General features: G+C 46.3%; 1 protein-coding gene across 5 annotated transcripts; it reads left to right on the top strand.

Annotated features, from left to right (window-relative positions):
- The first annotated feature begins 107 nt into the window (after positions 1 to 107).
- RILPL1 (Rab interacting lysosomal protein like 1) lies at positions 108 to 21,133 on the top strand. 5 transcript variants are annotated; one of them, XM_084217376.1, is made up of 9 exons: positions 108 to 641; positions 3,913 to 4,063; positions 8,446 to 8,564; positions 9,448 to 9,675; positions 11,918 to 12,090; positions 12,588 to 12,680; positions 15,905 to 15,992; positions 17,831 to 17,945; positions 18,331 to 18,468. In XM_084217376.1, exons 1-8 carry the CDS (start codon positions 342 to 344, stop codon positions 17,897 to 17,899), a joined length of 1,221 nt encoding a protein of 406 aa, XP_084073502.1. In that variant the 5' UTR covers positions 108 to 341; the 3' UTR covers positions 17,900 to 17,945; positions 18,331 to 18,468. The 5 variants fall into 5 exon arrangements, with proteins under 5 accessions (XP_084073502.1, XP_084073504.1, XP_084073505.1 ...); XM_084217378.1 differs by lacking the exon at positions 17,831 to 17,945 and having other exon boundaries at positions 18,331 to 18,474; XM_084217379.1 differs by lacking the exons at positions 15,905 to 15,992; positions 17,831 to 17,945 and adding an exon at positions 15,006 to 15,080 and having other exon boundaries at positions 18,331 to 18,469.
- The last annotated feature ends 30 nt before the right edge of the window (positions 21,134 to 21,163 follow it).

The raw sequence follows: 21,163 nt of genomic DNA, 5'->3' as shown, positions 1-21,163 counted from the left end.
CCGATTTCCACCGCCCCTCGGGCCGGCGGGGCCGGTCCCGGGAGCCGGGATGCGCGGGGGCCGCGGGCATGCGCGGGGCCGCCCCCGGCCCGCCCTGCGCCGGGCATTGGCCGCGGGCGGCGGGGCGGTGGTGGCGGGGACGCCGCGCCCGCCTCCCGCCGCCGCTCCCCCAGCACCGCCCGGCCAAGTTTAAACACCCCCGGCCGAGCCGCCCGGAGTTCGCGGGAGTTGCCGGGGGCCGCGGCCCGGGCGCGGGGCAGCGGGAGCGGCTGCACGGGGACCGCCCCGCCCGGAGCGCGCCCCGCCGCCGCCTATGCGGGCGCCGCGGGGCCGGGCGAGCCATGGACGGCGGCGGCGGCGGGGTGCCGCCCGCCCTGGAGAAGAACGCGGCGGAGCTGACGGTCATGGACGTGTACGACATCGCCTCGGCCGTGGGGCAGGAGTTTGAGCGGGTGATCGATCAGCACGGCTGCGAGGCCATCGCCCGCCTCATGCCCAAGGTGGTGCGGGTGCTGGAGATCCTGGAGGTGCTGGTGAGCCGCAACCACATCAACCCCGAGATGGAGGAGCTGCGCCTGGAGCTCGACCGCCTGCGCCTGGAGAGGATGGACCGCATTGAGAAGGAGAGGAAGCACCAGAAGGTGCGGGCGGGGAGCGGGGGGACGCGGCGGGGCAGGGCTGCCCCCGCTGCCGCAGCCGCTCGGGGGAAGTCGGGCTCCGGCCCCCCCGCCGCCGTTCTCCCCCCGCCGCCGCCGGGAAAACAAAGAGCGACGCCGGGGTGCGGGCCGGGATGCCGCGGAGCCGCGGGAGCGGGCGGGGCACGCGTGCGGTACAGCCCGGCCGGGCTCACGGGCTCTGCGCGGATGCTGCCTTAGCGTCGCGGAGGCTTTGGGCGTGTTGTTGTTTTTTGTTTCCTTCCCTCCTGGAAGTTTCCTCCCTCCTTCCCTTTCTCCACCCCTTCCCCAGTCACTGCATTTCCTTCCCCTGTGTCTGGCCGATTCGGACTCCTGCTCCATCCCCTCTCCCGACGAGAGGATAGTGCTGCTTTCTGCTAGGCCAGGAAAGGTCACTGACAAGAATACACTTTCCTCTCCGGGGCTGGGAATGATTTAGCAGTCTAGTTTTCCTGGAACAGACTTCGGGTTAGACAAGTCATAGGAGAGAGATGGAGAGAACCAAGTGATTTCAGAGCAGAGTTAGAGCTGAAGAGTAGGGAAGAGCACTCTGCCAGATTGCTGCTCCATCCTCTGATGGCAAGATGTCCCTTGGCTTGTTTTGGGGTGGTCATAGTGTTCCCTGACCCCACTCCTATTAAAGCCCGAGGCAGAGAGCATTTCCCATACCCTGTTAGCAGCTTATGGCAGGACAGCAAGCTCCAGTTACTGCAGTAAAAGTGGCAGATCTGCTCTTTAAACCATCCAGATAACTGATATAAGAAATGGTTCTTCTGGTAAATTACTATGCTAAATCATCACTGCTGCCTCATGCCATTCCTGATTCACACGGAGAATCAGGATAAACAGGACACAGAGGATTTCTGGAAGAGAGCCCCCAAACGTCAAGATTTGGCTTAACTGGATAAATCCCAGTTTTATATTTCAAAAATAGTCAGCTACAGGACTTTCACCTAGCATATGGAAAATCCAGGATAAACCCTGCAACATTTTGCAGAGGAAGTCTCACAGCAATGTTTCTGAAAAGGAAGGTAAAGGACCTTTAATGTCAAAGCCTTGATAAATCTCAAGAGTGTGATAAAAGAAGGTCTAGAGAACAGATACAAATATGTTGGATATTTACCAAAGGCTGTGGGTGAAGCAGAGACTGAACTGACCCAGTGTCGTTGTACAATTTGTTCTGGAGATGTTTCTGAAGTTCTTATAAGTGTTAAAAAGTTTCCTAAATGTGTCAGCTGATCTCCCTGCCAGTCAACCACCTCTGCTCTGTCAGCTTCTCTGAGGGTCATGAAGTGGCTCAGGGAGTGTTTAAACAATTTACTTCAGCCTAAACAGATTTTAACAGGAAAATAAACTGCATGATACATACCTTTTATTTTGTTTTAAATCAAGCTGGTTCCCAGTGCACCAGGTCCCTATAGAACTGTGGTCTCTCATCTTCTCTGTTCCAATGTGAGGGCTCGAAGACTCTTTCACAGGACAGGTGCTGATAAGCAGAAAAAAATCAGATACTGAGAAACAGTTTTTGATGTCAAACCCTCCAAGAAACACCCAGAAAAGCTTTTATTGGTCCTTGCAAGCATCAGTTTGAGATTTCGGCACTTAAAATTTATGTGTGAATCTGTTTTGCTTGTAAACCTGGCTCAGCACCCTCTGCCTGGGGCTTCCTGAGCTGGCTGGCACAGCCTGGCCTGTGGATGTGCCTCCCTGTCTGGTACTTCCACTAATGAGGACTCAAAAGTTAATTTCTGCTCCAATTCTTTGGGCTCTTCAATAGTAATAAATGACAAACCTTGGCATAGTTGTGTGTTTACAGTGCAGCCACATATAAATGATATAAGTTTAGATTGTTTGGAGGTTTGTGTGCATTCTATTTTGGTTTTATCAATATGCTTGGAAGTGATGAATGTGCTGGTTTATTGCTAAAATAGGTCACTGCATTATTTTAGCTACAGAGTTGTAACAGGCAGCATCACTGTAAATAATCCAGGCTTTTGGAAATATCAATTTCATTACAGATTTACTTTTCTCTCAAGATAAAGAGTTTCAAGTAAAATAGGTGATTAATTACATTTTCTTTCCTTTTTAATAGTTAAGCCTGTGTAGCTTACCACACCTTTGCTATTTATTATTCTTTGCCACCTAATGTTTTCTGCAACACTTTTAGCAGCAATACAGTAATAAGTGCTGGAATAAAATGGTATTTGGACCCAAAAGTCACAGGAACATGACTTCCCATTATCAGAGCATACATTCAAAGCAGAGAGCTATCCTTTAATCTCTCAGCAGAGCTTATTTTAGCCTCTAGCTGTGCTTGGCTGGTTGTTGTCTGAATGTGTTTTGTTGTTAGGTAGGAAAGGGGCATGTGGATGGATGTGAAAGTCAGCAGTGACTCAGCCTGGCTCCAGGGATTTGCATGCAGCTTTTTGTCTGAAGAACATAAGTGAAAATGGAGCAGGGAATGCCCCCCACTGCAGAAGTGAGATATACAGAGAAGCTTTTGGAACAAGCAAGGTTCTAAATACAACTGTTTTCCTTAAGGACTTTTTACTTTTTGTCCTGACTTGACCTTCATGAGGATTGGTGACAGCTGCTCTTGATGAAGTGTCCCAACAAATGGGAGCTGTTTTGGCTGGCCTGGCTGCACTAGCACAGACACCACTCAGGACATTCCAGCAGGACAATTTACATAGGAGGCAGCATGGTTTGGGTTTCTGTTCACTGTGTGCACCAGGAGCTCTGCCTTTGCTGCACTGGATCACACACTCATCAATTGACACTTGTGTTTCATAGCAGGAATTTAGACCAGGCTGTTCTGTCAGAAGGAGCATTTCCACCCCTGAGTCCCTGGCCCTGCTGTGGGATGGCTTGGGGGCTCTTTAACAGCTTTGCAGCTGCTTCCTGGGGTGCTGGAGGGAACTGGTTCTGGTGTTTGGTTATTTGACCCTTAATCTGGTCCTCACAGCACAGCAGGGTATGAGGAACCATCCTTTGGGTAACTTGCTTTGCATCAGGAATGATCCCCTCAGGTATTTCCATTCAGATGTAGCAAAGGGAGCTGTGGTGGCTGGTTTCCTAATGGTGGCATTAGAAAAGCAGATGTCTTCTAAGAAACTCAAAGTATTCTTATTGAATTGCTTTCCATAAGAATCATTACTAGTTTGATCTGTAAATTGCCCAGTCAAAGACTCCTAAGATGTTCTAAAATATAAATGTGTTGTCCTGATCTACTCTATAGGAATTAGAACTGGTGGAGGATGTCTGGAGAGGGGAAGCACAGGATCTTCTTACCCAAATTGCACAGCTCCAGGAGGAGAATAAACAACTGATGACAAACTTGTCTCACAAAGACATTAATTTCACAGAAGAGGAATTTCAGAAGCATGAAGGCAAGTTTGCTACTTCGAGTTCAGTCCTTGCTTTGTTACAAAAAGCAATACTTAATCAAAATACTTTGATTGGATATTCTGGTGTGGTTTTTCCCTGTAGATTTTGAAGGCTTGTTTGTTTATTGGGGTGTTTTTACCTAAATAGAAAATCTCTGAATACATGATGATACTGAAGACATGATAAGAGGTGGAGGAATGAGGGAAAGAAAACCAACTTTTTGTTTGGCTGAGAAGCATCTCTGGAAGTAAAGTCTAGATACACCTTTTGGTCTGTCTTTTGTTTGGGTTCTCATTTTGCTGGAGGTGGATGAAACTGCCCAACACTGTGGAAGTTGCACTCCCTCTCTCCCCGAGGCTCAGTGCTGCTCACTTGCACTGGGGAGGAGCACAATTAAACCTTCAAAAAGTAAAAATTCTTAAACCTCTCGAGACAATTTTTAAAACAAATGCAATGCTTTCAAATTAGGAGTCAATTAGTGGCAAAGAAGTAGTTCAACATCAGGCTGACAAACTCCATGCAAAATTCAGAATGGCAGCAGTGAGTCATGGACCATGAAGACTGACATTGTGTTATAAAGAACCAGCTTCCCCTTTGTTTTGGGTTTTTTTTCCCTTCTCTTTTTCCCTTCCAGTGGCTATCTAGCTCACTGCAGCTCATGTGCTTGCATTTAAATATAGCCATACTCTTCACATCCAGCCAGCCAAGCAAATGCCAGACGTGCTTTTCTTGTTATTTTTACTGTGTCTACCCATGTATGACAACACAAACAAAACCCATAAGCCCATTCCAGAGCTTAGACTGAGATCACTGATATTCTTTGGCCAAAATATTCAGTTCAAATGAAATCTTTTAATTTATATTAAGCCCATTTAATTATTTGGATCTATTATATCAAACCTGACTGTTTTTCTTTTAGCACATATTGTCATTAATGAGCAGGGAGAGATTTGTCTCAAGTGACTTGTTTGGATAGTGTCAGAAAGCAGTTCTGCTGCTCTTTTTCAGTCTCTGTCCTTTGGTCTGCTGTAGGGTCCAAAGAGGCAGCGTTTCAGGCTCAGTCCTGTGTTAGCTGGACTGATTTTGAGCAGACTCCAGTGCTGCTATCTGAGCATGGTTCAGCACTGTGCTCCCATCTCCCCTCAGTGCTGGCCCTGGGGGTCCAGCAGCTCGCTGCTTCCTCACCAGACAGTGACAGGGGTTATTTCACACAGGCAACAGAGGCCACTGATCTGGGTGTGCAAGGCCTTGAGAGTCAATCCTGCCAATTAATTCTCAGAGCCTCGCTTGAGTGTGATGAAGTGTCCATGGGAGAGGCAGAGGCAGTTCTGTGCAAACAGGAGTGCTCTGTGCAGTCTGAGCAGAGCAGGGCTCCTGTGACAGCAGAACACAAAACACAAGGGAGGGGTTGAGATGAGCCTGCAACACCCATTAAATGACTCCTCCCAAGCCCAAACAGAGCACTGCTTGATGGTGCTGACTGATTGGAATATCCCAGGAAAATGCCACATGCAAACTTGACCCAAGTGTGTCAAACAGGACGTGCAGGCTGCTGTGCCACTGCAGGGGAGCTGCAGTCTCAGCCTGGCTGTGCTAAGGGACAAGCAGCAGGATGGCAGCACTTGTGTGACCCTCCTGTGCTGCAGGACCTACAGGTCCCCTCAAAAGGGACATTGAACTTGTTCTGAGTATTTAGGTAATGGTGCAGTGCCACAGGCTCTGCCTTGGCACAACTCTGCCAAGCTGTATGGACACAGCACTGAACAGGTCACTAAACACAAAGAATATTTTTTTTTCCCCAGTTTCTTTTCTTTCTTTTCTTGGTGTCCTCCCCTCCAGCTGCTTTCCATTCTCTTGCTGGAACAACACCAGGATCACAGCAAACCACAGGAAACTGCTCATAGGATGTGCCTGGGGAAGCTGGCTGGGTGTGCCATTTAAGATCTTGCATTTATTAGAGTTTGAACCATTTAGAGATAATTATTTTACATTTAGGGCACTTAGTGATTTCCCTCTCCTCTTTCCCAGTGCCTGAGGAAATGGAAGGAGATGTGACTGTTACATAAAACTCCCCACCTTTCCTTCCCCCCCCCACTTCCTGAAAGAAAAATTGTGGTGATCTGTGCACACAATTGAAGCCTTTTAGGTTCACCAAATGTTAGCAAAAAAAAAAAAATGAGCACAGTGGGAGGAAAAGTTGTCAGCACTGAATGGTATTTTTTCTTTAAATAGCACCTGCTATCTAGAGATCTCAAAGCATCTCACAAGTACTAATGGATACAGATGCATTCACTACCTCCTTCTGGGTGAAACCACCAGTCTAAAGTTTCACTGCAGTCCCTCTACTTCAAGGCAAAGTTTTGGATTATTTTGGTTTTAAATACAGCTGATGTTTCAGGCCCCAGCCCTGAGACTGGCTGCAGTGAGTGGATCCAGGAATCTGCAGTGAGGTTTGTGGGTGCAGAGAAGTACCAGAGAGGAATGTGGATCTTTTAGAACAGTTAAGCTGCAGTTTGTGTTTGTGACACTTGTTCTCCCTGGTGGGTATCAGCTCGTACCACAGCAAAGAATTAAGATTATCCTGTGCAAAACTAGAACCCAGAGCAGCATAGAGCTGATAAAAACCAGGGTCCAGAAATAGAGCAGGCAAATGCACCACAGAATTAAAAGGGGTGAGAATGTAACACTAGAATGTGAACACCATGTCACTGACAGTTCTTTTCTGGGGTTTGCCAGGAACATGTCCTGTGAACCAAATTCCTGGCCAGCCATGACCAGCAATCCTCCCTGTTCCCTGTTCCCTGGGGAACAGTTCCCTGTTCTCTGCAGTGCCACAGCTCTGGTCCTTTAGCACTGAGGACTGGAGCTGCTGTTCCCCCTTGCTCTGGGAGCCCACAGCTGCTGCAGGAGGGCACATCCACCCCTTACTCCCTTTCCTTCTCTGAGCTTTGTCCTGCTCTGCTCTGTTATCCATCAGTTCCTTCTGTAGCTGACTTGTGAGCTGGAGTTCCCACAGACCTGCAGCTAATTTCTCTTGTGGGAACAACTCTGGATTTCTCTGATGAGGGGAAGAACAAAACCAGGAAGTTTGAGTTGATGTTAGAAAGTAGAGCCTTTCCTGGCTGGACACATTTGATGCATACAGAGAATATTTCTGATGTGGGAGCTGCTTTAATATATTGAAAAGGAAGCAGCTTTCCAGCCAGCCCAGAGTGGGGAGTGCATTAGCAGCACTTGCAGTTCATAAATGGAAGAAGCTGAACACCCACATAACAAAGCACTTTGCCAAAGTGAGTAGAGTTAGCAGCAGGGCCTGGATTTGAGCTCCTGCTTGGGCTGGGCTTTGGCCAGGGGAGCCTCACACTGCCCTGGTTGCAGGGTTTTCATCTTCAAGGATGTTGTGCAGCATGATTTCATGTGATAGCTCAGGACCATCAAACTGCACATCCCTGTGCCAATCTCAGGGAAAGTCAGGGCAGGAGATTCATCATCTCACTGAGATAAAACCTCTGCTCTGTGTCTGTTCTCAGGAGTACATCACTGCAGTGCCAAGTTATGGATCTCTGTAATGGCAAATAGAATGCTTCCTGTGGTTTATGACATTTCCTAATGATTCATTGATCAGATTTAAGGTTAATCTAACCCCTTATTTATTTTCAGACAGGATCAGTGTTGGATTCTTGGCAATGTTCCAATGTCCTTTCACCAGTGAAATGCTATCAAGTATTCTTCTCTCAAGTACAAAATTATTCTAAATATGAATTACCACACAATAGGATGGGAAAAGGGTGACAAAAAATGAGGAGAAAATATGTGACCATAATTCAGACTAAATTTGGGTTCTGCATTGAGGGTGGGGGTACCTTCTGAAGGTCCTGTTTCATCTTCTTTTCACCAAACACAAAACTGGATTTCAAATAACAATCAAATCTCCTCAGCTGGTTTAGATCCAGATGCAATCCACAACAGTGATCATTTGTTTACATCTCACTGAAGATCCAGACCATCTTTTTTATAATTTTCAGAAGGCCTTGGCCAGCTGATTCCTGAGATAATCACACAGATAACCAAGCTCCCTGGGGCATGGTGTGAACATTGATGTAAAACTACTAAGGCAGCAAGATGCAGCAGTGTCACTCACTGTTATAAATGTTTCTGAGGACTGTCAGTTCCTTTTTTAAGGAGTCTCTGTGCAATGGCTTTATGGAGTGGATTCTGTCATCTGTGTTCTCTGTTACCCTTGAGGTAACCTCTAAAGCATCTCTGTAATTTTACCAGCAGGCAACTTCCAGAGTCTACTTAAATATTCCTCATTGTTATTGTTCTCAGCCTCAGCAGCTCCTGGCTGCCCTTAGTTTGTGTTCTGTGTTCTTTTTTTAACCAGGGATGTCAGAGAGAGAGCGGCAAGTCATGAAGAAGCTGAAGGAAGTGGTAGATAAACAGAGGGATGAAATCAGGGCAAAGGACCGGGAACTCGGACTCAAAAATGAGGATGTAGAGGCTGTAAGTGGCTCTTGGTCTTCCTATTTCTGTTCTTTCTCACCCACACTTCCACAGCCTGGTTTTGAGTTTGAAGTTAATATAGACAGCATGAACAGTGCTGGATTAATAGTCCTGCAGCTGTGGAGTGTCCAGAATGGTCAGGCTTCAGTGCAGTCCCACACCAGGGATGCAGTGTGGATCATCTCTGCATGAGAAGGGCACTGCTCAGCCCAGGCCAGCAGTGACCTTCTCATGGCCAGTTCAGATGAGTCACAGACTCCACTGTGACTCCAGGCATGACATGAGATTTGGCACTTTCTGTGCAATGACCTCCTTACCCATATTTTGCTTCCCATTCTTCACACTGCCTCATGTCCTTAGGCCATGGGACTTTCCTGGTGCTAGTAAGGCCAGGCCTAGGTGATCTCTGCTCTGTCCAAGTGCCTCTGGCAGGTGCTGCAGCCTTTTGAGCTGGGGCTGTCCACACAGAGCCAGCAGGTCACATCCTGCCTTAGGAGAGAGCCCTGGAGCTCAAAGCAGAGCACCCATAAACTGAACACTAAGGATTCCTCTGTCTTGTCTTTCTTCTCCCCTGGGTTGAGATTTGATTCAGAGTCCCAGAAGCCACCCTATCCTCGAATTAATATCAGAAGTGATGGATTTGCATTTATCTGAAAAACTCCCTGTGCTAGGGAAATTTACTCTAGAAATCAATTAAATGTGGGTGACTGAAATTGTAGTAGATAATTAGATATTAGAAAACTAATCTGGGGGTGAGAAGAGGTGGGGGGAACTTTTCAGATGAAATGCACCAGGAACCCACTGCTTCAAGATGATGTTTGGGATGGGGCCATCATGGCTCATGGCTGAATGGCCACTGAGCTCTTGCATGGATGTTTTGCAGCTGCAGCAGCAGCAGAACAGGCTGATGAAGATTAACCACGACCTGAGGCACCGCATCACGGTGGTTGAGGCCCAGGGGAAGGCGCTGATCGAGCAGAAGGTGGAGCTGGAAGCGTATCTGCAAACCAAGGAGCAGGAGATGGGCAACCTGAGAGCAGAGCTGGGCAAGCTCAGAGAAAAGCTGCAGGGTGAGGACAGCCAGATCAGCCAAAATGGGGAGGAAGTAAAGGTAAGAGGCACTTTGGATCACTTTTAAGCAGCCTTTTAAAACCCTTTGGACTTCATACCAAGCACCTCTTTGAGTTTTGGCAGGGTTGTGGTAGGGTGTTTGCTTCATTTTCTTTGTACACACCTATCCCTTCCCCCAAAGGAAAACAAACCAACTCCTTGGAGAGTCTGGGTTTTCCAAAGACAAACAGCCAGGAGTAGCTTCAGCTTTGCCAGATCTGCAAATATTCAAGGCCAGATGGGTCACAGGGGTGCACAGGGGTGGTGGTGGCAGCTGAACCACAGTGGAACAGAAACTGCCAAAGTGGTCTCTGCACACCTGGTCCCTGCTGTTCTTATGGCACTTCAGATCAGCCAGGACTAAGCTGGTTAAGTGCTACCAAATCAACATATAAATATTTCAAGGCACTTTTTAGAGGAACCAACTTTGGCCTTATTTCTGCTTTTGCTTCCTATTAGAATTTGTGCAGTGAAGTGTTGTGAGCACAGATGTTCATGAAAAGCAAATGTTCCTGCTGGCAGAGCCAGGTTCTTGCAGAACAGGCAAAGTGACAGTCTGCAAATGGAGCTGGGCTGAGATCAGAGCAGCAGGAATGCAAATTTGAGGGGAGCTTCCTAAGAAAAAGATGCACTGATCTGTTGATCCCTGAGTCTTCTTTATGGTTCCTAATATTTTCCTTTGTGCCCATGACATTACTTTTTTATTCCTGAAGCAAATGTCCAGCATTTCCCTCTCCTAATGGTGCTCTTAGCAGAGTAGGAAATGCAATAAAGGGTGTAATGATATTTAAGAACTTAGAGGAGCTCTATCACACAGAGCTATTCAGCAGTGAAACATCCATTTCACTGGCAACAGGCAGGAATCCACATCAAAAAGCAGAGACAACTGTTGATGGGGTACCTTGGTCCCCTGGGAATGTGACAGCCAGTGTTGTGTTAACATGTCACTGCTGAGCTGGGCAAGCACTGCATTAATAATGAAAAGGATTATTTCATTGCTGTTAATTCAGCCAGGACACCCAGCTTTGTAAACAGGGCTGGGGAGCCCAGGCCTGGAGCCAGCAGGATAAAAGTGTCCTCAGTGTCTGCAGAGAAAGGATGCATTCTTCACCTCTCTCTAACTCATCAGTTCCATGGCAATGCTGCCTCCTCTAATTAGAGGCATCCCTGCTCCCTCTGCCAGGACAGAGCTCACACAGGAATTGCAGTGGCAAGCAGAAGCTGGAATAGCTGCATGCTCCAGAATGGCCATTGCTTGCTGGCCTCAGTCAAGGACATTTGCATTGGGTACAGCTGCTCAGTCTTTGCTGATTTGAGCCAAATCTAGCAAAAATAGCTTCTTTGGGCAGGGAAGTGGGGCAAATATACAACCAAAAGAAGAGACACCAGCTCACACCCAGGGGGTGAAGAGGAGAAAAAGTGTTTGGGTAATTTCCTTTGAACCTCTTGTTGCATCAATCTTTATTCCACATAGTCTGTGCAAAGGAATGTGTTTGGATGAAAGGGGTGATCAAACAGTGCCTAAGTGAGCATCACTCTGCTGCCTCATCCCTGCAGGACAGGCCCTGAAATTCACCTGAAATTCACCTTGCACCAGCCTGAAACCATGGATCAGTGTATTGCAAAACCGTTTCACAAGCACAGGAGCTTAGAAGGTGGTCGAGTCAGGATTTACAAAAACTGGACTGTGTAGGAATTTCACTACTCAACTCCTCAAATTTCCAGCTTGTATCCCAGCAAGCTGTCACTGCCACACAGGAGCTCTGAGACTCTGATCTCTGCATCCTCCCACAAGGAGGGTGAGTGGCTGACCTGGCTGCTGGCAGCTCTGATTTCATGTGCTGGCCTCTATCAGTCCTTGCAAAAAGCATCACATTTCAAATGGTCTTTGCTACATTTCAAATGTATTTTCTTGGAACAGAGTGTCCTGCATATGTTTGTATTGTTATAAATCCTGCAGACCTCTTAAGGCTTGGAGCTGCTTTTCAGAATCTCAATTCCAAGTTCTCTTCCCAAAACCTTGTGATTATTCATCATTGTATGTTTACATTAGAAGAAGACACCTCTTTGAGGGAGGAGTTGGAAGGAGCTGTATGACCTTTGCCATGCCATTTTTTCAGTGTTTAGATAAAAAAACTGATGTTTGATTTACTCCATTTATGTATGGATTCCTAAAACTGACTTACCAAAAGTTGGACATTTGAATTGGACAGTGAATTTAAAGCCCACATTTCACTCCCTAGGCAGAACCAAACAATGAAGATTGTCTCTCTGAGTCAGAGAAGATGGCAATGGACTTAAAAGATCCCAATCGCCCAAGATTCACCCTGCAGGAGCTCCGGGATGTCCTTCACGAGAGGAATGAGCTGAAATCCAGAGTGTTTTTGCTTCAAGAGGAGCTTTTATATTACAAAAGGTGGGTTACATCTCCTCTCCTGTTGGATGATATACTCAGGGAGCCACAGGGCAGGTGTAGAAACAATAAATGTGCTCTGAAGGTCTCTCCAAGTTTGTGTTTCTGCAAAGGCTTGTGCAGAGACTGCAAGAATGCAGCCTCAGCTTGAACCTGGTACCTCCAACTTGTCCTTCCCTAACTCCCAGGTCTGCCCTGAATCCTAGAAAGGTTACAAACATTTAATACATTTGAACTTCAAAAATGAGTGGGTCTAAAATGAAAGTTCTAGAGTTTTTATTCAATCCATTCCTCTTCTCCCTCTCCTTGTCACAATGGGAAGAAAATATTGAGTGGAGACCCAGTTCTTGGTTGATAAAAAATCTTCAGTTGATTTGAATGGGTTTTGAACAGATCTTTTTGCATTCCTTCATCAACAGTGCTATCTCAGATTGAATTGTAGATCTCAAAGTGCTTCCATGGCTTGGGAGGAGAACATTAATTCTTTTCTTTCTTTCAAGTGAGGAAATGGAAGAAGAAACTAGATCCCCACAGCCTACACCCATAATTCAGCCAAAACCCTCAACTCAGCCTGAATCTGGAATCAAACGACTGTAAGTAGCAAATTTCCTAAACATACTGGGTATAGTCTGTAAATACCAAATGTTTCTTATGCATAGGACAATTTTAAAGACTTTAAAAATTCAAATAACCACATTCCCACTGTATATGAGAGAGACACTGAATGAGCACTTGGCAGATATGAAACAACAGTTGGTTTTGGCCAAAACTTTTGCCTAGATCATGGACACCTTTCAGTCTTGGATTATCATTTTCCCATGACCTCACTGTGCCCATTTCCCTGTTGACTGAAGCCTTTAGACCCTGACTTGCACTATGTGGGCAGCACAAAACCCTTCTGTTTGCTGAGCAAATTTGCTGCTGAGAGGATGGGCACTGGCTTGGCTAAAGGAACCCCACCTTTTTCTGAAATATTAATGCTGCTGTTGGAACCAAAGCTTACTGCCAGAGATGTGCTGCTACAAGAGTATCACTTTACAAAATCACTGTGTTGGCCAGTCCTTTTCTCTGTTGAAACTCCCTCCTGTACATTTATTTATTCCAAATTAAGTCTTCTAATCTCATAGCAACCCTTTGGATTTTTGTGATACCGGAAGTTTAACTTTTTTAACTGCAGAAGCGATTTTGGAACAGTTGTTTCCATATAAAGAGCTCTTCCATCCTGTCCCCATGTCCACAGCCTTCAGTCCTTGTTTAATAACAGCAGCAGCCCTGGGAGAGTAAATTCCATAGGAAGATCTGGACTGACCCAAAGCACCATGGAGTCAGGAGGGCACTGTTGATTATTTGCAGTAGACTGCAGCTTTCTGCCTGTGCTGAGAGAAACCTTCCTCTCACATGAGTAGAAAATACACTTTGAATTTGGATTTCAGTTTTCATTCTGTGACTGTGATGGTGATGATGATGATGATGATAACTGTGTCACACAAGATCTTCACTGTAAAGTTTCTCTTTTCTTTTACATTTCTTTTAGAGCTCTTTAAAGCTAATTCTGTTGTAGGGAATGGCTGGTTTCAGCTCACACAGTTTGTGTTGTGCAGCTTCCATTTCTGATTTGAAATGCTGCCTTTGATGAAGCAAAGGCAGCATAAAAATGTAAGGCAGAGCACATGTTGGTGAGGTATTAGTTTTGACTCTGCCTACGCTGAAATTACTTCTTTTAGATGTCATAGTCTGTCCCCAGGTTTCACTCTGCTCTCTCTCCACGTAGCCATCATATTAAATAAGGGAATATAAAACTGTCTGCCTGGGTAATCTGAAGGATGGTACTAGTTTTCAGGTTTGTCTCATTCTTGCAGCCTGTCTGGATAGGATTTCTCTGGTGGGGTTTTATTTTCCTCCTCTCTTCCTCTCTCTGTGTGCTGTCACCACTGTACTTGTAGTAGGGCTCTAAAAAGTCAGGATACGTCACTGCTGGGCAAACCAGAGAAGCCAACGTAGCTCCTGTCCTGTCCCAACACCCTCCTGCCCCAGCTGCAGTCCCTGCCTGCTCTGAGGTGGCTCCAGAGCTCCCTTCTCCCTCTCCAGGGTCCCTCTGGCTGCCTGGGGAACACTCTGGCACATGAACCCTGATGAAAACTTGCAGTGCTGCTCTCTGCATGCAGAGTGCCTTTACAGAGGAAAGTGGGGCTGCTTTTCCCTCTCTTTCAGAGTTTTTCTCCTGATTAAACAAAAAGCTGAAGTACAAAAATAGGAGCCCTCTCAAGGGAAGTTTTGTGCTTGCCTGTGCAATGTGCCCTTTTTCCCTTCACCACACAGAGCCTGAGGGAATAAGCCATATGGATGTGTAGCCTGTGCCATCCAAGATGTGCTCAGGTGATTCAGTGCTGCAAGCCCATAAAGAAAGGAAAACAGAAGCTACAGAAATCAGCATTTTTTTCTGGCTTGGCACGTTTGGGGCAAACTCTGAGTTCTGATCTCAGATGCCTGACTCGTACATTTGTCTCTCCCACATCACATGACAGAGTTTTAATGAAATAATGTAACCAGGAGGCTTTACTGAAGAGGAAAAGTCCAAGGATTAAAAATGCTCCCTCTGTTTGGAGCAGAAAACACCCTTTTGTTTTCTCCTTAAGACTACGTGCTTGTTTGTCACTGATGTCATGCCTCAAACAGCCAGGAGTTTTCTTCCTATTCTTGCAGTCTACAAAAGCTGGTGTGTCTGTCAGTTCTGCAGCTCAGGACGTGCCATGTCGCACAAAAATAGAAATCCTGGCTGCTGCTAATGATCCAACAGTGCTTGCCCATTTGTTTTCAATTTTAATTTCAGAACAGCAGTTAGTGAGCTGGGGAGAGCTGCATTTGCTCACAAGTGAAATGTCTCTCGTGATTTCAACCTAATCTTTAATTGACATTAGTCCACAGTTCAAAAAAATATTTGGCACAAGGGAGAAGCTGTGAGGAGAATCCTTAGACAGACAGAGGGTGTGCAGGTATGGATGGAGGTGTGCTGGCAGGGCTGTGTGGGGCTGGCTGGGCTCAGAGCACTGGGCTCTCTCAGCCTCTGTGCTGCATGGATTGTCTAATGCTCAGTGAAGTGCTGAACCCTCACAAAGAACCCATCTTGCTGTGAGCCAGCTCCAGAGTGCTCCTGCCAGAGCAGCTGCAAGGTTTCCCAAAAGCATTCAGCTGCCTGCAGTTGGCATCTTTCTGCATGAGAAGTAACACAGGTTCCTTTGGAACAGAAACACAGGCCCTTTAACCACGGAGTTTTTAGGAGGTTATTTCAAGAGTTCACCTGCAATACTGGTTTTTAACCTGAAAATATCAACTGTAACCCTTGTGGAATCTTTAACTGTAATGCTGGTCCTCTCTAACCCTGTGCCAATATCCAGTAGTCACAGCAGAGTCCTGTTTTGTATTTCTTAACACACACAGCTTCATCCTTCATTTCATTGTGTCTGTGCCTGTTTGTCTCTTGGAACAAAAACCTGCACTCTGCTCTGCATTGCTAGAGCTGGTCGTACCTTGATGAAATCCAACCCAGGTTGCAGGCTGCCTCACAACAGGAAAGTGGTATCTTTTAGAAATCCAAAAGCAATTGAAACTGCTCCAATAACTGTTTTTTCTGAACAAGAGTTTTTCACTGAGGAGAGCTGTCTTGGGTGATGCAGATCCCCCTCTCCCTGTAACGTGTCCTGTGTTGTCATTCAAAGTAACCCCGTGTATCATGTTTGCCTTTTTTCTTTTTAATGGAATGCCTTTTCTTTCCCTTGCTCCAGTCTTATCTCTTCTGTGTCTGTACTCTCCTGACCAGGATCTTTACAGCCATAATGCCCATGGTAGCAGCTGGATTGATTCCAGATGATCCCACATTGCAGCCAATAAGAAGACTTGTGTCCCTTGTAGGAATTTTTTTAAAATGTTTGGTACTGTGGTTTCCTCTTGCATGACCCTGTGTTAACAAGCACTGCTGGTTGCATTCTCCTGGCTGCCAGTGGGATCCCAGAGGATCAAAGTGCCAATCAGAATGACCAGTCAGTGTCAGTACTCATCCCAGTCCTCCATGCTCATCCTCAAACTGACATGTTCTCACCTTTTGCCTTAATGTTGCCATGTTAAACCAATCATTATTCCTTGGAAAATCAGTGCTATATGCAGTTTTAACCAGCATCTGTTAATTCTGCTTCCTAAGCAAGGCTATTCACAGTTCTCACCAGTGCTCTTTGAGAAACTCGTTTCTAATAATTTGTTACAATCATTAGTTAGAGTTACAGAATGGAGAGGCTGATTTCCACATTAATTTCCACTGTTAATTACAGGCTGTTGCTTTCATGTCTTTCTATCTATGCCCTGTATATTTTGTCTCTAATTATGTATTTTGGAATAGAGTGTAAACTCTTCATAATCAATTCTGTCATCCAATTCTTGGCTCTCCCTGGAAGACATACTGATAATTCTTATTGCAAAGTCTCTTTGCATTAGAACTGCTGCTTTAGCAATCTTTATATTTACAGCAATGACACAGTTTCCTCTCCACACAGACAGGCTTTTTCCAAACATCCTCCATGAGAATTTTCTAGCCATAATAACAATTTTCATTGTTTCAGAAGGAATTTTAAAAGCTGAACACTTTAGAGATTTAAGAATTTATTTTTCTCCTGCTTAATTTCCTGATAAAATGAAAAATTACTGAGCTTTGAAACTGACTGTATAAACACAGCAGTCCTTTGTGTGGGCTTCCAGACAGTAACCCCGAGCAGGCAGGACCAAATGTGCTCTGTAGGAAGGCTCAGTCACTAAACACTCCTTTTATCAGCTGGAGCTGGCTCTGGCCCTGAAAATATTCAGTATATGTGTGTGAACTTATGAACTCCTGTGATGAAGGTGGTAGAAAAGTATGAGGCTAATTAAGTGCAAAATACTTATTTCACTATTAAGGCTGCACATTTGAAGCCAGGAAATGCAAAAGTTCAGGTTCTGCTGGCACTGGTATTTATGTACATTTAACTTGTGTAGTGGTTTATTTCCCTTTCTAATCAACAAGTAATTATTCTTAATACTCTCAGTGATTATCATCCAGCCTCCTGTGTATCGAGAGGCAGGGAAGGTTGAACTCCCTGCTCTGCACAAGGGAGCTGGGAGGGTTGGGATGGTGGTGCTGAGGGGATGAAGGGAGAGTGGGATCTGGGAGAATGCTGAGGAAGGTGAGCATGGACTCAGGGCCAGGTTTATGCCCTGACCAATATTCCAGCCCCTGACAAAGCTGAGGTTCTATTGGCACAGTCCCTTACTGGGTAGCATTTAGCAGTCCCTGTCCTGGATCACAGCTGTGTGACACTTGGTACAGTGCAGGCAAAACAATCTTCACCTCCTGAAGCCCGCCCAGCACTGAGACCAAAGGGATCCACAGCCAACTCAGTCCTTTGGTAGCTGGAACCACAACTTTTGCATTTCTCAGCAGGCCTAAACACTGCACTAACACCTCCTGTACTGAACCCACAATGAACATGGACTTTGCCTAATCCAATAACTTCATCCCACACAAATAAAACAATACTAAGGATTTTTCCAGCTGTATTTTTTAGCTGTATTAAATGGCTGTTGGTTCATGTACGTCATTATCTTAGAGCACCCAAGCTGTGTGACAGGAAATGACGTGCACACTCGTGTGCATTTGTTTAGAGCCTTCATCCTGCAAACTCTCATGCACACAAGTGCATTTATTCATTCCTTTTTGCAGGAATCAAGTCTATGTATCAAAACCTCTACACTAAGAAAAAATGTGGAGATTTATTTTCTTATTGTGTGAACTTCCCTGCTGACAACCTTAAAAAAAATTCTATTTCTGCTTTGTGGTAAAATATACAGATTTAATGCCAAAGATACCACTTTACTTATGCCAAGAAACTAACCTGGATCGTGTGGCTTCGTTACCTGAGGGGTGGGGAAGGGGGAACCCACATCTAAATGATACCTGCACCTTGTAGAGTCAACAGCATTTAGAGCTTACCTGAAGCTTCTGTAGCCAAACTGCTTGAGATTGCAATGACTCCATCCCTAACAACATTCTGACATGCACTCCCATCAGGCTGCTCTGCCTTGATTTTCTGCAGATGCAAACAGAGTTTTTTGCTCGGTGTTTTGTTGTGCTGTGCATTGGGGTGGGGGTTTGAAGTGCTTTCAGGATGATAAACACTGTTTTTCTTTTCCCTCCCTCCCTCACTGCTCCCTTCCCGGAAGGTTTAGTTTCTTCTCTCGTGATAAGAAACGTATGCAGGCGTCACAGAAAAATGTCCACTTCCAGGAAACTTTTGGAGAATGGTCACATTCAAACAGAGATGACTCCTACATGGAACAAGGACAAGAAGCCCTGCAACACCTGTGACTGAACCCCTGAGGTGTTTGGTTTGCTGCAGTAGATCTCAACAGTCTTGTAACAAGAAGCTTCTGTAAAGCATCACGGCAGCTTGTCACTTTTACTTGCCTTGCACACCTCGGGGGTTATTTCAGACTCTCCAAAAGGGATCCCTCACTGTTCACTTGGTGACTGTTTGCTGCAAACAGGAACCCAAGCTTTGTAGTAACAGTTGCTGACACCCTGGGACATGGAAGCTTCTAGATGACTTGTTTTGTGCTGAATAACAAGTCTGCGATCTCGTTCATGCATTAACTACAGTAACACAAGCTTCTTTAAACCAAAAAAGGACCTGTGCCATTATTAGAAGTTTGTTTGCAGTGTATATCTAGTACAGGGCAAAGACTCTTTTACCCTGTTTGTTAACACTACTGGTTGTTTGCTTTTTATTTCTGTAATAATTTTTTCAAGAGGGTTACAGCAGCCGGACGCCCTTGGTGGCAGCCCACAGCTCTGCTGTGTCCTGTCAGTGCCGCTGGCATCGGCATCTTGCAGAGTCACCCCTTGGAAATCCCCCTGACACAGTGATAACTGGAGTAGCCTTGAGAGGGACAGTGAGTGTACATTTCCCTTGTGCTTACAGTGCCTAAAGCATGAAGAGATGATGTATGAGGTGAGCGTGCCTTGTGTTCTGCAGTATTAATGGAAAACAAATTGCTTACAGCGAGGAACCCTAACTTTTGAATTTTTTCCTTCTCACCAGGGGACTTCCTCACAGTGTAGCAGGCAGCTGCTGTAAAAGAATTAGATCTTTCCCACAGACAGCTTTTTAATTAAGTCACACTTCAGTTTCCTGTCTAGGTAAAACTGCCCAACTTCAGAGGGAAACACATCCTCAGCTGGCTCACATGAACTATTTTGCTGAACTAGACATGACCCCAACCTTTTCTCTTGACTCAACACTACGTGGGCAGAGCAGATGAATTCTGTGTGTGAAGCTGCTCCTCTGGTGGTGGCACCTGTCTGGGTAGCCCCTGCTACAGGGCTGAACTTGCCAGGAGAGCCCAGCAGCCAACCCTAAGGGCTGGGGCTGGATCTGCTTTGCAGCCGAGCTGGTGAGACCCCGGGTCTGACCGAGGTTGTCCTTCCAGCACTAAACCTTCACAGCATCAGTGCTGTTACACCCAGTGCCAGTGCAGTCCCCACCTGTGCTCCACGCACTCCACAAAAAACATGACCAGGTGGGAGAGGGTGCACGTGTCCATGGCTCCATGAGGACAGGGCTGAGGTGTCTCTGTGGCCTTGGCCGTGGGCTGGGAAGGTCCATGCTGGAGACCAGTGCTCGTGGGGAGGATCTCGTGCCAGCAGGGCCATGGGCAACTTCTGCTTGTGCAGCTCAGTGCCAGGGGCTGGGAGCTGCTGTGGGCACCACATCCCCAACTGCTCCACCTGCTCTGTAGAGCCTCTTCTCAGGAGTGGCACCAAGGACAGGAAATACAGCTCAGGCTGGAGCAAAGCTCCAACTACTCCAGGTACTGAGTGTAGGAGGAACTCTCAAAGGACTCCAGAGGGCTTCGTGCAGGCCAGTTGTTCTTATTACAGGGTGATCCAAGAGTGGATTTTTAATGTGTGTGAGCAGCAAACGGTTCTTAGCCCATCTGTAGTAAAATCCTGGCAGTAAAACCTCTCCTTACAGTGGTGAGCTGTGTGCTGCCCTGCTCCTGGCTGTAACTGCTTCATTCCAACGTGCACCTCCTGTGTGTTCTAGGTAGGGAAAGTGTTTACTGTGCCCCCTTGGTGTCACCGGAGCTTGGGGCAGGGGGGACATGTGGCCTTATATGGGACATGGTGATCAGAGTCCAACGTGGGTAGATGTGTTTTTGCCTGGTTATGTTTTGGTTAACATCTTTAAAACAGCAGCACTTCTCCCCTCCTCTGAAAAGCAACTCTTAAATGGGGGGAACGTCTTAATTTAATGATACTTAAATTGCCAAGATCTGGCTTCACTTCCATATAGGAAAACAAAAAGTGCAGTACAGTCACATCAGGCAGTTACATTGTGGATGACCCCATCGAGTCTGTCCCGAGCGCCGTTCAGTCGTGTGGCTCATTCGGAAGGGATGCAGCGAGCAGAAACAATGCAGGAACGTGGGCCTGAGTAAGCAGATCCCTTTGGAAATCAGCTGAGAGCAATGAGCTGGGATAATGGAGCTGCACAGACCCAACCTAAGCCAGTGCAGCACAAAGGAAATCTCCAGGCCTGGTGCACGTCCAGCGGAGCCCAGGGCTGTGTCGGGCCAGCTCTGCAGCCAACACCAACAACTGCAGGAGGCAGGACAGCCTTCCCCCATCTCTGCAGCATTACCTCAACCCCTCACAGCTCCTCCTGACCTGCTGGCATTAACCACTCGTTCTCATGTTTGCAATGCTGCATTCACACACCCCAAGTGCCATCGGGAAGGATGGCGCAGAGGGAAGCGTCTGTAAAGATCTGAAGATCTGTCATGTATTGTTTGTCAATATTCAAGGAAAATCTGCTTTTAGAAAAGGGGCCAGGATGCTGGCAGGTTAGGGGCGTAACAATCCAGCCTGCCAAGTGCAGGATCACTGACATTTTTTGGGTTGGTTTATTTTTTTTGGGCAATAAATCATTTTAACAGTTTAATAAATATTTCTGAAAAACACACATTTCTGCTAGACTTGTGTCTTTTTTTTTTT

This window comes from Fringilla coelebs (assembly GCF_963513975.1).
Source record: "Fringilla coelebs genome assembly, chromosome: 17".
NCBI classification, from domain to species: Eukaryota; Metazoa; Chordata; class Aves; order Passeriformes; family Fringillidae; genus Fringilla; species Fringilla coelebs.
Note: the sequence above shows the minus strand (reverse complement) of the source record. Positions and strands in the feature narration are given on the sequence as shown.